Genomic DNA, 16,848 nt, shown 5'->3' with positions numbered 1-16,848 from the left:
TGTGACGACCTTTATCTGTGCTAGAGGTCTTTCTCTCTCTTGGACAGTGCCCAGATAGCTGTAAGATAAGATAAGACAAGATAAAGTAAACAAAGAAAATCCAAGCTAAACTAAGTGAAGCTAAACTAGGCGAAACCAAGATAACATAAACTAAACTGGCTCCCGCTGCCATTAGATTTATGGATTTCCTATCTAACTCTTGACAATAAAGATAAACAAAGATTTTATTACTTACTATTCTTAAACACTATTTAATAATGTAATAATTATTTTCCAGGCAAATCATGTAATGCATTGCTAATGGTAGCATTCATGATATAATGCTGAAAAACTTTTTAAAGATAGTAATATATATAGGTGAATTTAAGTTCGATGTCGTCTCAATCATGGTTTGGTAAAAAAAGGTAGATGGGCCTAAAGAGTGGTGTTCATACAATTCCTGATTTATTGAACCAGCATCAATGTATTATTTTATTGTTTGAAAATATCATAAATAACATAGATTTTTGTTTCAACAATTTCACTCCGTCTTTGTCACATCACGTCACTGATTGCCCGCAGCCTTATAGTCGCAGTCGGTCCTGGTCAGAACATGCCCTTGTACGTTTCCCTGTCCTCCTGGTTCTTCTCTTCCATGCGCATATTGAGCACAGCCAGTTCCTTCTTCACAGCCTTCTTCATGCGAGGGTCCAGGTCCAGCACCCTGCTGAAGTCCTGCCGGGCCTCTGCCTCGTTCCACACCTCCATGTGGGCTTTCCCTCGTAGGTAGAAGGCCTTCATTACGCCTGGAGGACAAGTAGGAAAACATATTGGCTGTGCATGATAGTGTTGCAAAAGAGGCTGAACTACTTTTAAGCGCTCAGGGTTTTATAGACACATGGGAAATACAGAAAATGTACAACCACAATAAAAACTCACATATGCACAGACACTGTAAAAAAAACATAGCCAGCTTGTTAAAGCCTGGATAAACTGAGAGGCTGTAGTAAGACTTACACAGCACACTCGTAAATCATCCAACTGGAATGTCATTGTGTACTTTCCTGCTGTCTAACGATTTTCTGCTTTAATAACGCCACTGTTACTCCTTCAGTTCACGTCAGCCTAACCTGGGTGCTGATTGATGATGTCACTGGTGTGCTCGATGACCTCGTAGTACTCCTCCATACGGTGCAAACATTGGCAGTAGTTCAAGGTCAAGGTGTTGGCCATTTTCTCCAGTTTCATCCACGGGACCTCCCAGGATTTTTTCTGAAGGGTGAACATAGTGCATATCTAATTATGGTTTGGTTTGGTTTTCAACTGCGACAAATAGCCAAGGTGAAAGGCCTACCTCCCACATAAAGACCTTGAGAGAGTTATCCATGCATTCATAAACTCCTGTCTTGATTATTGTAATTCTCTGTATGTAGGCTTAGACAAATCCTCAATGAAACGCCTGCAGCTAGTCCAAAACACTGGCTTCCTGTTTGTCACAGGATCGTTAGTTTTAACTTTTAAGTCTCTTAACGGACTGGCACCGTCTTACTTATCCAAACATCTCTTTATACACACTCCAGTTAGGGAACTGAGATCAGCCACTGAGCTGCTCCTTGACAAACCTCAGACAAGGCTAGTAACCAGAGGTTATCGCTTCTTTGCAGTAGCCCCCCCCAAACCTGTGGAACAACCGACCACTTCACATTAGATCCGCCCCGTCTTTAACACACTTTTAATCACAATTCAAAACACACCTGTTCTCTCAGGCTTTCTCCTCGAGCTGAGTACGTTTCATTGCAGCTGATTTTTATTTATCTTATCGTATATCTTTTATTTTTTTTATTTGTATTATTGCACTCTAATGTAATACGTTTTTACTGTCCTTTTGTTGTACCATTACACCTGTAAAGCACTTTGGTCAACCAAGTTGGTTTTTAATGTGCTATATAAATAAAATGGACATTGACATTGACATCTATGTCAATTCATACTGTAAGCCCATCCATCCGTCCATCCATTCAAATTTGAATTGATTTGAATCCATCCCTCCATCCATCAAACTATCATTCAAATTTGAATTGAATCCATCCATCCATCCATAAACAAATGGTTTATAGAAGCAAAACATGTTCTATTTAACAGCATCTTATTTGATCCAGACCTTAGTCTGAACATTTTTGATGCAGATGATGGCCTCCTTGTATTTTTGCGTCGCGTCTTGGTAGCGTCCTTGTTTGAAGAGCTTGTTCCCTTGGCCATGCAGCACAGGAACGATCTTCAGCCTCTCCTCATCGCTCAGAGCCCACGACTCCCTGTTGTACTCACTGGGCTGCTGCACCTGCAAAATGCACGGGAGTTTGATTCCACAAGTTTCATATTACATCCTCGTTCAAACCTGCGTGGGTGTGCCCTGTCTTTTCTCACCATGAGCAGCTCGAGGACAAAGAAGAGAGGTTTGGGTTCCTTCATGAGCTCATCCAGGTCGTCGTAGCCAAGGGTGTGGTAGGCGAACATGTTAGCCATGCCACACGTGTGGATGTGCCAGTCCACAGGATCTTTGCCTTCAGCAATGCGTCGCATACTCTTGGAGACAAGTGGGTAAACGCCAGTGTGCTGGAGAAGATGTTCAACACAAGTCAAATTTATGAATGAAATCAGTAAATAATAATGGTCGGACTATTAATAGGTGGTCTCCCGAAGGAATCACCGTGAACTTCAAAGACCAACCCTGGCTTCATTTTAACTGATCACATTTTCAAATTTCTTACTTTAAATGCAGCTTACACTCTAAAAACTTTTGTTTCAGATTTAAATGGTTATTATTATGTTATGACTTTTTTAATCTGTGTTTTCTTAGTCTGTCTGTGTGAAAGTTAGAAGGATTACACAGCAATTATTGGATAGATTACCATGAAACTTGGAGGAAGGATATTTTATGGGTTAGGCTTGACATTTTTTTTGACTTTGTTCAGTGTTTTGAGATGGATCGATTTTCAATACTGATGGAATTTGGTGCAAATACAAAATAAAAATTGGATTTAGGGAATTTTTGTGAATTGGTCCATGGCGGAGGCATGAACTCTACTGACAACCATTCTAGTTTTATTTTACATTGCTTTTTAGTCAGATTCTTTTTTTGCATTTATAAAATTACCGTTGTTACATAGTTTTAACAACAAAAGCATAACAGAAAATAAGAAAGCATTTTTAGTTTTTAATTCTGATACTTTTAAATCCTGGTCAGTGGACATGTGAAAATAAGTTATGCACAGACCCAAATTCCTTTACTTACACATATGTTCTATTCATGAGATATAGGATTTATCTTACAATAAGTTGATCAAATTAAATATTAATTATTCGCTGTTTCAGATCATCTGTAGTCTGTTTCCTCCGTTCAACATGTTAAGTTAGCCCTCCACTGGGGGGCAGTGACACTACAGAGAGTTTACAGTAGAGTGAGTGGCGAGCGGCCATGCTGCTCAGAGTGAGAGTGATGAAATGCTAAGCCTCAATCACATCTAATCAGAGTGGGGGGGAGTCAGCGGAGTGCTGATTCAGCAGGAATCAGAGCCGATTAGAGGAAAGAGAGGCAGCTGCAGATTAATAAGAATATGCCTCAATCCATCTGTCTCTGACACACACACACACACACACACACACACACACACACACACACACACGCACACACACACACACACACACACACAGGAGGTATGTTTGCATCACAAATATTCTGTTGGTGCGTACATGTTTATTTGCCAAATATCTGTGTGAGCTTTTATAACAGGGGGAGGTTCCACAGAAACAAACAAAAGATTACTCACACAGAATTATGCAGGGAATTCAAACGGTAACTGGGTTTGGATTGTTCGTTAATATTCAAATATATTATCGCAATTATAATTATGTAAGTGTTTCTGCTTGGTGTAGCCTGTTGATCCAGTTTTGAGAAAGCTATGATCGTCTGTCATATGTCAACTCTTTGCAGCCGAAGGGTCAAGTTCACCGGGGTTGAACTCCACACAAAGTCATGCTGTGGATTTGCTTGCCACTGAAAGTATTCAAAATATTTTATTCACTTCCTCACTCTAACAGATTGGAGGTGAGCGCAAGGAGAAGGTTCGCATCGGAAATATTATGTATAGTGATACTTTCTCTCCTATTACCTGCCTCCATATTGATTTTCGATATTTATGACCATGTAAGCTATCTTAGGAGGGTTGAAAAATATGCTTGTGCTTCATGTCTCAGCTGTAAATGTATAATTGTGTCACATAAAACATGTGTTATTGTGATAATTTGTTGCTTGTTATTGAACTCAGAGACTGTGACCTCCACATCTGCAGCGTGATGTCTAACATGCACAGTCACACGTCTCAGACTGTAAAAGATATAATCCCCTGTGCTTTAAAATCAAATACAAGGTCCCACATAAAAAAACTCACATTGATGTCACACCAGAAATCCGCCACCTCACCGATCCTCATGGAGGCCAACAGAGTCTCCCATATGTCCAGTTTGAACATGTTGCCGATCACGATCTCCATGGGCGTCCCGACCACTTTGCTGTCATCTATTACTGTGCGTTCATCATCGCACAGCTGGGTGCGGAAGTGAAACGTCACCTGGAGGAAAAATAAACATATTAACTGTATGAAGTTAGATTTTTAAAAGTCAAAGACAAATTGTTCCTTGCTTCCTTATATTTACTGAAGGAGTCCAAACCACAGGCGTGTTGTGTAGGAGAAGCTGGTCCAACAGTGGCAGGGAGCTCACACTATCAGTCAAAATGTTTCTTCTGGTGGGAGCATACCACATCTCCTGTTCTCTGCTTCACCACATTTATGGCCCTTAAATCCAACACTCAGTCCCCTCTATGTGAACTCTCTTATAAATATATACACATATGTATTTGCTTCTTTGGTCCCATTAAAACGTAGGCTCATTGCTTCTTTTATATTGTCTTTTTATCTTTCTTTTTTTCTGGTTTATGTCTTTGTCCTCCGTTTCAACATGTAGAAGTATGTATTGTCATTTACTCCTTAATTTATATGCGTGTGCCTGTTTATATTCTCAGACAATTAAATAAATTGACTATTGCAAAAAATAAAAGCCTGTGGCAAAAGAAAAGATACAGGAACTCTAACATTTAGCACAAATATTAACATCTACTGCAGAGTGATATAAAGAGGGACAACACATCTCCACTTGCTCCCACTATTTACGGAATTCAAGCTTAAATATCCTAGATATGACACAGACATCTTGTGCATTTGGAGCCAGAGCCTGCGCAGTAGAGATCAGGTGATTGACCTGCAGCAGCCAGGCCCCGACGATACACACGCTTCACCAATAGTGAGTCAGTCTCAGCTGTCAATCATGAAGTTTCAGCCTGTTTTTACAACATCAAATGACTAAATAAAACCAAACTTACCAGAAAATGAACACTTGAACCAACAGGGTGATGAGAACTACCTTAAATTACTTTGTAGTTTGGTCCATGTCCCATTCACTAACATGGACGAGGCACGATTTATGATACTGATCACTCAAAAAACCTCTTTATCAAATTGAAGAATGGTTTTATACAGCTTGTCAAAACAGTTAATCTTATAAAGACTTGGAGGTCATTTCTTCCTTTCCACACATTAGCATTCTTTATGTTGACTAATTCTCACATGACGCAGCTGATTCAAACCATGTTGGTTAAAGTTCTGTAAACAATTTGCTCATTAAAGGGGCTTCGGGTGATATCCATCCTCTATCAACCTCTGCTGGCGGCCGGCGGGAATTGTAAGAACATAAACGTGCCCCCCCTCACTCATCCTGCTGCTGCATCCTACGACTGCTGGAAACTGGCACAAGTCAAGATAATTACCAATGCATAAATCACAGGTAATGAAACCTTTCATACTGAGCAACAGCCCTCTGGACCTGGTGCGAATATAATATTGTCGTACTCTTCAACAGGCCAATAACAGTGGGTATTGTTATGGAGCTCGGGCATATGAAGAAACATCCTCAGGGAGACACCGCACACAGTGCTTGCTCTTAATGTGCAAACAGATGATCTGATCCTTTGTTGGAAAATTCCCAGGCTGCAGAATACTCTCAGTGTTCTGTAACATCAAGCCTCTGTCTGGACATCCTCTCATATCTTCACGCCTTGTAATTGTTTTACTATGCTCCGGATAACAATGTTCTGCTTTGTCTGCACACAGTCATATGTGCATGATAATCAAATGCATATGATAGATTTCATTCGTAGTTCTAATTAGATTAAAGCATAGAAACAAGCTTTGGGAGTTTTTTCTGAATTCATCTTGTTTCATTTGTCCAGAACAAGATCCCTCATAGTTGCTATTTATCTGAAATAAGATTTAATTGGATTTGATACTCATAGTAAAATAGATATAGGCCCACACAGCCTAGTTTATACTGGATGACTGCAAAGCCTAAATGAAAGTGCATATAAAGTGTCAAAGGCCAACAGTACCTTTGCCCCCGTGATGAACTTAGGAATGTCTCCGGTGCCTCCATACAGGATTGTTTTCTTAATTCCCTCTGATCCCAGCAGCAGCGTATCCTGCATATCCGACATCTTTATTGGAATGGCTCACCTGGGGTTATCATGAACACACACAGTATATCAGGCACGTATCATGCAACATGTGTCTGTATGAGCTGGAGGTGTTGTCCATGGCGGATTAGTTTGGGTTTGGGATAATGAGATTAGAAACTCCTTCTGGCATTAGTCAGTCATCATCAGCACTTTCTCTGAATCATCAACATCCAGAAAGGAGGAGATGCAGATCGAATCTAATAGAATAGAAAGACTTCATGGCTATTGTACAAGAGAAAGCAGAACAAAATCAGAGTTCTAAAAAACAGTTTATTTACAATTTATAAAAATACAAGTTTAAAATCTGACAAAAGACACAAACCAATGAACAAACAACCAATAAATGAGTAATAAATTAGCTATTTTACGTACTTAATATTGCACTTAAAAACAACAAATGTATAAGTGAAATTGGTATTGGTATTGGTAGAATTTAGAGTTCCACAGTGAATCAGAATGAAAGAAATATAAAGTGAAGAAAGATTTTGGATGCTCTTATTGCAGCAACATGTGCTTTACATGAGCAGAGAACTGCAGTGTTTTGTGTGCGTGTGTGTGTGTGTGTGTGTGTGTGTGTGTGTGTGTGTGTGTTTTGTGTCCTCATATTAGAAAGAGAAGATAAAATACAGGCCTGTGAGAGAAGGACATGTTTTCCATTCTGGAGGAAATTTCCTGGATTTACGTGGATGTGGTGATCTGAACAATGCAGAGAATACTGAGAAATGGAGCAGACAATTACAGTGTGGACTCCTTGACCTTGTCTATGAAACATCTGTCTCCCATCTGGGTCATGTGTGCATGTGTGTAGCTGTGTTTGCATATGTGTGACTAATCCAAAGCTCCTGTAGTGTGTGTGCTAACAAAGTCTGCAAGCAGTTTGATCTGGCAATTATTCTCGAACATTACCCAGTGTTAATGCCTTGCTCCGTTATAATTGCACAAATACAAAAACCCTATAACTGCACCTTGGCACTGCTCACAATTGCATAACTTTACAGCCTGTGTTTCCTGTGTGGAGCAACATGAAGGAGAAGGTGTCTCACCAAGAAATACCGGACACGGCTGCTGTCTTGTCCCTGTTCAAATAAATCCTTGTAAAGTGCTGCAACACTCTATCTGTAATGGTTGCCTTTTTTTCACGATTCTGTGACAAATAGGATTGGGTAACAGTTTGGTATGCACTTGGCAGCTCTCCAAGGTAAAGAGCAGCTTTAGCACCCTCCTGTGGATGAGATTGTTAGAGCAGCAGGAGCTCTTCATATTGGGCCTTGTCCTGACAGTGTCTAATGTGGACAAGTATATCCCCTGTGCGACATTTAAAGATCCAGTGTGTAAAATTCAGGTAGAAGGGAACTATTTGCAGAAACTGAATATAAAATAATCCTACAAATTGTTGTTTTCTTTAACCTAGAATAGGCTTTTTACACACATCTTCATAATTCATCATTAACAGTCGCAGACTTTAACTTAACTTAAAACAAATGCTTATAAATCAATTCCTCTTTCTGGATTTGGCTATTTTCTATGGTTAACACTGGGACACTGAGAATGCAACATGGGCACATGGTGGGGGTGTTTCTCTTGGATGACAGGTTTGGGTTGCTATAGTTACAGCCTTTTACATTATTATCATATCCCAGAGTTTAAAAGAGAAAAATAAATCATTAATCTCTTTTGCTGGACTCCTGATTTCGGTATTTAGATCATCATTTCCAGAAAAGGCTTGTTTTGACGAGGCGGCTTGATTTAAAGGGCTATCGGCGACCTCAGCTCAGAGAGAGAGATAACTTAAGTGTTTCATTCAACCTGTTGGAGAGGTAAGGCTGAGTCAGTGAGTCAGCTGTGTGTCAGAGGGACTTCTATTGCTTGCGTAACACCGCCTACACCTTCCTCGGCCGGTCTAAGCGTGTCTAGGTACGTTTGTGCATATATGCATAATCCAAATTTGCCAGATGCACACTGTGGCGCAGGAAATCGAATGTGCCAGTTTACTGAAGCGCATGCATTTACGTCTTTGAGAACAGGTTGAGCTACCAGCTTAAAACCTGGTCTCCAGCATGCTCAACCCTGATGGAAACTCATCACTGATGCATTAGTTCCACTTTAGCAAGTCATACTCTATTTATGGAAAGTACAGTCATGGACTTGCTGGGGAGGGGCGCACAGCCATTCATTCATATACATAACAGGGGAAGTATCCTTCCATGACGCATGACACACACGCACAGCGCTTAATGTTTATGAATGTGTAAACCTTTTGTGCTGGTGCTGTGGGAATGAGGAAGAGAGAGAGAGACTGGGAGAAATAGTGGGGGGGAGGGAGAGAGAGAGACAGAAAGAGATAGAATCCTTTCTTTTCTCTGTCAGATTGACATGTAGAGCTGAGCTAGCAGATGCAAAAAGAAAACTGTCTATAAGAGGAAACACACACACACACACACACACACACACACACACACACGCACACACACACACACACACACACATACACACACAGCCTCCGTGACTCTTACACAGACTCACACATATTCATATTAGTCCGCGGACCAATGCACAGATATTCGTTACACACTCTGTTCTGCAGAAAGATCACTCACATCTTAGAAACACAGCCACGAGCAATCTGTCCAGATGCTGTACCCTCAGCTGGAAAGATGGTTCACACACAAATACTTACACACACACGCACACAAGTAATGGGTATTACAGAATTCATAACATCTAACATTTTGCCAGAGGTTTCATCTGTGCAGGCTTTGGAAGGAAATCATAGAAACTTTGAACCTACTGAAGCTTTTCCAACGATCCCGACAATAATGATGACAAGTCCAAAACTTTTATTTGTTTATGATTTACTGGTTTGAGATGATCTGACAAAGCAGTTCCATTACTTTAGCTCTGCACAGTTTGGTCAAGGAGGAACATGATTGACATACTTGGTAAAAGATGTAATTTTAGGAACAAAAGCTGTTTGGTGAGATGTAATGGGCTTTATTTAACATCTACAGTAATTTACAATTAATTACAATATAGCTGTGGATTTTTAGCTGGTTTATAATCTCAAGAAACTACATGTTAATAAACAGGATTTGTAAATGAGGGACGAGATTTTGGAGGTGGAACACTTCTGTTTTCCTAGTCCGACCAATCAACAGTCTGCACGGAGAGTGAAAAATGCAGAACACATTGACCAAATTGCATCAACTAGCTTTAATTTATCTGCTTTAATATGCCATAGATGAGCCAAAATGTTTAAAGCGTTGATGTGAAAAAATCTGTTATATAGACGTCTCCTGACTTTTTGTATTGTTTTGCTAGTTGGACTGTAAACATTATATCCCGAACAGGAGACGGACTCCTCGCCTGGATTTCCACTGTCTACACCGGAAGAACCAAAATATCGTCTGTTGCCCTCCAGAGGACGATTAATCGTCAGATGACAGATAACAGGCTCAGAGATTGGCCTGTTTTGTAACTATAGACGGTTCGGCTAGGTTAGCCGCTAGCTTGTAAGAGGAATCATTTGCTAAACAGTGTGTAAGATGTGCTGTGATGGAGCCTAAAGCTTAAATCACTGACACAACCTGGAAAACGTGTCTGTAAGCTATTTACGCGAGGAGATTGATTCAGTTCGGTCCATGTATTCTGTCATTAGTGAGTTTCAGCTGCTCCTATCAGGCCACTGATGCAAGATAGAGTCTTATATGCGGAAGAAATTAAGGCCGAGGTGTTCATGTGTATCTCTAAGATTCAGTAGATACGAGGGTTGGGACGACTAGAAGTACTGAGTATTTGAGTTTTTGAGTATTCAGTATAAGCACTTTTCCGGCCTCGAGAGCGAGATAACACAATATTGAAACAAAACTTTCAGTATCCTCTCAAAGCATTAACTTGTAGGCTGCATCAGACTGATAAATCATTAAATCAAGAACTGTTTTAATTGACTTAACATGTATTGATGCTACATTTGTTTATTGTTTGTTTACATTCGTTTTTTTGTTTTTAAGCAACAGCTCAATGGATTTACCACCAAGGAATCCAGGAATTTTATTTCCCTTTCTACAACATTTTCAGAGATTTCCAGTGGAATAATTTAAAGTCCTACATTAAATATATACATTGTAAAACAATTTCCAAACAAATGCTAAACATTTAGTAAAAGGACATCAGTTACATAAAACAATGTACCTAGACTTGCAATGCAACTGTGTGATGCATAAAATTAATATGATCCAGAGAATATGCTTTTGATGTGACATTGCTTCTGCAGTGACTTGCATATATTGTGATTTAAACGGGCGTCTGTGGTTGAGGGGTAGAGTGGTCGGCAGTTCGATCCCCAGTCTTCCCCATCTGCATGCCGAAGTGTCCCTGGGCAAGAAGCTGAAACCAGAATTGCCCCTCATAGAACAACAAAGTGCTGCTAATAGATTCACTGTATTCATGGGTGAATGTAGAGCTGTACTGTAAAGAGCTTTGAGTGGTCATCATCAGACTAGAAAAACGCTATATAAATACAAAACCACTTGAAAAAGTGCATTAATATTCGATGGAGTGACAAATTGTAATCTGTCATAATAAATTGAATAGGAATGCGCATTTACTAATTAGTCAAATGGAATTACATGTCATCACCACTCGCAGACAACTGACAATTAAACTGATGAAGGTGACGATGCTGAGTTTCTCATTCTTCTTTTCTCGTCTTCAGGATTAGGAGAGAGATTGTTACGATTTCCAGTCTGTCCCTCACATTTCCTCCACAGATTTGAAGCGGATAAGTGAGATGGCAGCAGAACAGTCGAACCAGTCAAATCCTCCGGGCGCAGACACTTTCATATTTGAACCTTTTGTTATCCAAGTGACTAAAATGCAGGAAAGCTGTGCACACAACATTCATTCATAGATCACAGATGTCTGTGGAATGTGAACAATCCCTCACTCGGCTTTTGTTTTTCCCTTCTGAACAAATTTCTGCTTGAATGAGAATCTCCTGCTTCCTATTTCCATGTGTCCTCATCGTTATATATAATGTATTCATCATCAGATCACACAGGTGTTTGGGAAATTGTTTCCAGCCCTTGTTGTGTTCCACTCACACACACCATGTTTCTACACACATATTGCAGAAAATAGTTCCAGATTTGAAAAGATTGAGGAACAAATAGCTCAACGGAGTACCACAACATTGCTGGAAGGATGCAGTACTGGTCGGGGAAGAACCCATGAAATTTTGGTTTGGATCTTGATCAACCATGTCTTACAAAATGCCGCTGCCAGTGAATGATGATTTCTATAATAAATACAAAAAAAAACACATAGCAAAAGAAGTATGTAACCTTGCATCACACTTCTCATTTGTGGTAAATACTAGGTTCTGTGTTCCTCGTGTCAATCCGGTGTAATTGTGCAGTTAAAGATGTCGCTGACATGTGGAGAGCAGACCGGCGTCTGCGTGGTGAAGCAGAGATCAGAGGTCAGAGTCACATCTCTCAAAATCACGGAGAGAACTTTTGACACTGCAGTACCTGTTTTTACCAACAGGAGGACTGATGGATAGCTCATTAAGTGTGTGTGTGCGTGTGTGTTTGTGTGTGCTGCTGTAGCTGTCCTGACTTGCAGAACAGCCTGTGCTCCAAGTCGTGTGAAGTCATGCAGCAGGTCACGACAAGCGAGAAGTTTAAGCCTGACCCAGAAGCTCAGATTCCCCATGTGTGAACATCAGTTGCTGCTCTGAAATGACACATGTACATTAGCTTCAAAAAAGCCAAACTACAAAGTGCTACATGTAAGTGCAACTTGACTTGATTGCCCTAATGCATTCCCTGTATAGGTTTAATGAAATGGACATTGCTCAGCTAAGTTAACTGATTATTTCCTCTCACGCTCTAAAGCCTGCAATCCATTATCTCATGCAGAAGGATGTGTAGTATTTTTTTTTGCTTTTCAAGGTCCTGTCCTGATCCATCGTCCTCATCCAAGATGTTGGACTTTGGCTCTGTGCTTCTTCCCAGCCTCAGCTCCCCCTGATCGGGCCCCTGCCATCCTGCTCTCCGCCTGGCCCCGACCTTTAGCTACATACCAGAACACATAGCAGCGAGGACAAAGGGCAAATTCACACTCACCCTGTAGGGTCTATGCTTAAAATGGTCCTCACAAAGACATAAGTGCAGGAACACAAACACGCACACAGATACATTAATACAGTCAATGCAAAAGTACTTGCTCTGGATCACAGTATTCAGGAATGGTCAAGAGCTTTCACTAGAAAAGAGCAGAAACCCTCCTGAAATTGTTCTTGAACATATTCATGTTCAATACAGTATAATCAGTGCTGTTAGTTTCATAATAATGTGTTCAGTAGTTTTTGTGTTATATTGCTCACAAACACACAAACCAACCAATAAATAGACAGAGGTGAGAATATTACCTCTTTGGAAAAGTCAGAAATAGCTTGAGACTGAAGTCAGATTTAAAACAGGTAATTAAAATGAGATTTGTGGTTTGAAACAGTACGACAGACAAATGCAATCACCTCAATCAAATCCGCATTTCCTACGTTTGTTATTGTCCTCTGAAAAGCCTCAGTCCTGTCTCTTATTATGATAATATATGGATTCTGGGCTAAAGCAGCTATTTCCTTATTGGTACACAAGTATTTCCTAATCCCATTTCAAACTTGATCAGATCATAAGCAGCAATAATTCACGGCAGGCGGAAAAAACGTCTGTGGTGTGAGGAGGTTGATCCAGTTCTGAAGTGATGAGAATTCTTACCAAAGAAAAAACATACATACTGAATTGTATTACACTGTATCATATGAAACTATATTACAGTTTTTGAGAGTAAATTAGTTTTTCTCTTAAATTTATGATTTTCTAAAGTAAGAGTTCTAGATTCTTTGATCTTGTAATTCTGTGAGTTTTTCTTGTAACACTATCACTGTAATATTCGAGTATTCACGCTCTATTATTTGTATTACGTTTTTTATTCTCCGAATATTATTCCCTCCCCCTGCTCCACGTACTCTTTTTAAAACCTACTCTGGCCCTAATACATGTCGTACGTCTCAAAGTTTAGACTGATGGTTCGATTTTTTCTGATGACACTCAAAAACGTATCCGCTTTCCTGTATCACATACTTTGCTGTATATCTATGGCTGCATCTTGTCATATCCACGTGTCTGTAAGTCGTCAGTGGTGCCAGCAGTAATTGTAAGTGTAGTTTTGATGAGACACTGACAAAGGACAAAGCTAATCCTGCCCTGTCCATGCTGAGAACTAATGGAGTTAAATTAGCTGATCGACCCAACAGATCTACTCCCACTGTTACCTTTCAACAAGAGCTCATGTCACTATAAAGACATCTGTACATCTGGATATGTCATAACTGCATGACAAACATAAAGGCTAATTAGTTCATGACTTCACAACTACCAGCCAAAATATTGTTGTAAAAAACTGTTGTTTGTGAATGAAAGTGAATAAATAAAATAAACCCTCAAAGGTTTACCTCTCTTATTGTTGCCAATGTGGAATTTCAACTCTGATTCCTTCATGGGTTTGTCAGTGAAACCCACTTTAAATTATTTGCAGTGGTACTGCACTGGGTATTGAATGTGACAGAAGTTCAGCCAACAGAGAGCAACAGGATCGACCTTCCGCCAACGAACTGGACTAATCTGTTTGTTGGACCACGTCAGGGGATTAAGCGGGTGGTGATCAGCGGCCATCCTGTCTGACCTCAATACACTTAACCTGGCCCAGTGCTTGAGACCGACGTCTACCTGTTCAAGAGCAAATGGATAAAGCTATAAAAAGATGCAGGAGCTCTGAGATAAAACCCAGTTGGTGGCACATTAACAGATATGATAATTGAAAAAGGTCCACAAAAGCAGGTCCATTATATTTGTAAGTATAAAATTGTTAACTTTTGAAACAATTTAACGATGTAAACTACTGTTGTATTTAAAGAGCTTTATATTGTGTTTGTTTTAATGTAAACCTACCTCCATGTATCTTTTACGAGGAAAATGTCGAGGGCAACATAGTTGCAATATTGCAAGAATAAAGTTGTAATTTTAAAGTTGTTGTATTACTTAAAAAAAACATTGTAAAACGACCAGTAAAAAGTTGTAATATTATATGGGAAAACGGATTGATAAAGTTGTAATATAACTAGTAAAACACTGTAATTTAAAAATAAAAATGGTTGTAGTTAAATTTTTTTATTAATTCAAGTCATAATATCACAAGAAAGAAGTTGCAATTTTACTATAAGGCTTGATTTTATAAGAATAAAGTTGTAGTATTACAAAAAAAGTTGTATTATTAAAAAAAGTTGTTATTTTGAATACAGTCGTTATATTACAAGACAAGAAGAATAAAGTCATATAATATAATGAGAATACATGTAAAGTTACTCATTAATAATTTCATATTCATTCACAGTCTAGTGGCTGTGAAACCCTGGAACCTGACCGAGTTATGTGCATAATGCATTGATCCTAACTACATTACAGTACCACATCCACTGGTCAATCTGCATGACTGAGCACAGACACAGGGAACGTGGAAGTCTTTGCCAACACTCCTGGGGGAGATTATCCACTCAGGAACCCCATTTCAAACGCAATGTCATTTCCTGAGTAAGGGAGGCCGGTGAAAGTGGCAGACATTTGACAGGAGAACCTGAGGGCGAGCACGGCCTTGTTGGAGACTGCAGCACCTGATGGGCTCTAATGTGGCCCATGTGCTGCGAGAGGGCAGGTCGAGGCTGAGCTGGTCCTGGTCTTCACCAGCAACTACTGGCAATTTCCTCAAGTATGCGTGAGATGCACACAGAGAGGGACACTCCCAGATACACGCACACACACACACACACATACACATACACACACACACACTTTTTCCATCCCAGTGAGTGCAGCGAGAATCAAAGGTCAGCCTGTTCCCATGTGGGTCCTGCATGTGGCGAGCAGACGCATACACTTACATGTATATATATATATATTTATATGTGACACTCTGTGTGACATGGTGGTCAGTCTGCGTCTTTCTGTGGAGTTTACACGTTCTCCTTGGATTTTCTCTGTCCAAAGAGAGGCAGATTGAGATTAGGTTAATTGGAGACTCTCATTAGTCTGTGTGAATGAGCCCTGTGATACACTGGTGACCAGTCTGGGGTGTATCTTGCCCAATGTCAGCTGGGTTTGGCGTTCCTAAAAAGAGATACGTGGAATCGATAATGGATGTAAATATAAATATTCCGGTGATCACAGATTCATTATTATGACATATTGTCAGTTATTAGGCACTGATCTGTTATATTTATTATATCAATTATTAAAAACGTTAGAGATTGATTGATACCACTGTAATGTCTCTTCAACAAATATGAAGCTAAGACTTCAAGCATGTTAGCCTCAGCATAACGACTGCAATCAGGGGTAAAACACTCACTTGGCTCCATCTGAGAACCAAACTGTTAAAAAGAAGCCACGTTGTGTTTTATAGTGGGGAGTTTTTTGTGTTGGACTACATCTTGGCTAGGCACGGTGACTTCCTGGACTCATAACTGTGATTGTTGCCAGGCAACCGGCAAAAAAATCCATGGTGATATTGATCTTCTCATTTTACTCTCAGCATGGGAACGCAGAAGTGTGTGTTTCCTAAAATGTCAAACTATTACTTAAATTTCATAATGGGATTCAAAACCACAGGGATGACGTATAGCAGAGCACGGTGTGGGTTTATGGGGGATTGTGCTTGTGGTACACACGTGTACAGTTGAACTGTGTCCTAAAAAAAGAGATGTTTGCTGTGCTACTCCAAAGTGCTAATGAGCAACAGTAGCTTAGAGATCCAGGCCCATGCTCACCAGCCTCCCTTTGCCTCTCTCTCTCTCTTACAAGGGATTAAGTTGTCAGGTTACATTGAACTCTGAGAGCCCTCCACCCAGACAAAACCGTCTTAAGGTGCAGGACGTCCAGTTATTTATAACTCTGTTGGGTAAGCCTCCGCTCTCTATGGCCCACTTCAGCACAGAGACATGTATGGGCCTCTGTGTTCTGCTGCATTATCAAGAACACATCATGTCTTTATGTATCTGTCTTTTCATCAACGCTGTATTAAACAAATGTGACACTTCATCTGCATGTTCCTTTGTGTTCGTATGATAGTGTGTGTGTGTGTGTTTATGTGTGTGCGTGGGCTGTATTTGTGTCTGCCATTTAACAAGATGT

At 40.0% G+C, this 16,848-nt stretch overlaps 1 protein-coding gene across 3 annotated transcripts; it reads right to left on the bottom strand.

Moving 5' to 3' along the window:
- Nucleotides 1–422: 422 nt before the first annotated feature.
- Nucleotides 423–7,762, bottom strand: aipl1 (aryl hydrocarbon receptor interacting protein-like 1). 3 transcript variants are annotated; one of them, XM_053422936.1, is made up of 8 exons: nucleotides 7,648–7,741; nucleotides 7,236–7,300; nucleotides 6,479–6,602; nucleotides 4,428–4,607; nucleotides 2,404–2,592; nucleotides 2,141–2,317; nucleotides 1,110–1,251; nucleotides 423–785 (listed from the first exon to the last, which is right to left on the bottom strand). In XM_053422936.1, the coding sequence occupies exons 3-8, from the start codon at nucleotides 6,581–6,583 to the stop codon at nucleotides 586–588; spliced, it is 993 nt and encodes a 330-aa protein (XP_053278911.1). In that variant the 5' UTR covers nucleotides 6,584–6,602; nucleotides 7,236–7,300; nucleotides 7,648–7,741; the 3' UTR covers nucleotides 423–585. The 3 variants fall into 3 exon arrangements, with proteins under 3 accessions (XP_053278911.1, XP_053278913.1, XP_053278912.1); XM_053422938.1 differs by having other exon boundaries at nucleotides 7,236–7,319; nucleotides 7,648–7,740; XM_053422937.1 differs by lacking the exon at nucleotides 7,236–7,300 and having other exon boundaries at nucleotides 7,648–7,762.
- Between the last annotated feature and the right edge of the window lie 9,086 nt (nucleotides 7,763–16,848).

The sequence above is a fragment of the Pleuronectes platessa genome, chromosome 5 (assembly GCF_947347685.1).
Source record: "Pleuronectes platessa chromosome 5, fPlePla1.1, whole genome shotgun sequence".
Taxonomy (NCBI): Eukaryota; Metazoa; Chordata; class Actinopteri; order Pleuronectiformes; family Pleuronectidae; genus Pleuronectes; species Pleuronectes platessa.
Note: the sequence above shows the minus strand (reverse complement) of the source record. Positions and strands in the feature narration are given on the sequence as shown.

What these genes read in the sequence shown, in the direction of transcription:
- aipl1 (XM_053422937.1), bottom strand. Translation starts at nt 6,583, where the DNA reads ATGTCGGATATGCAGGATACGCTGCTGCTGGGATCAGAGGGAATTAAG. An exon ending in ATTTCTGGTGTGACATCAAT is followed by an intron (nt 2,593 to 4,427) that starts GTGAGTTTTTTT and finishes CATCTTCTCCAG; the next exon opens with CACACTGGCGTTTACCCACT. An exon ending in TCAAAAATGTTCAGACTAAG is followed by an intron (nt 1,252 to 2,140) that starts GTCTGGATCAAA and finishes TTCACCCTTCAG; the next exon opens with AAAAAATCCTGGGAGGTCCC.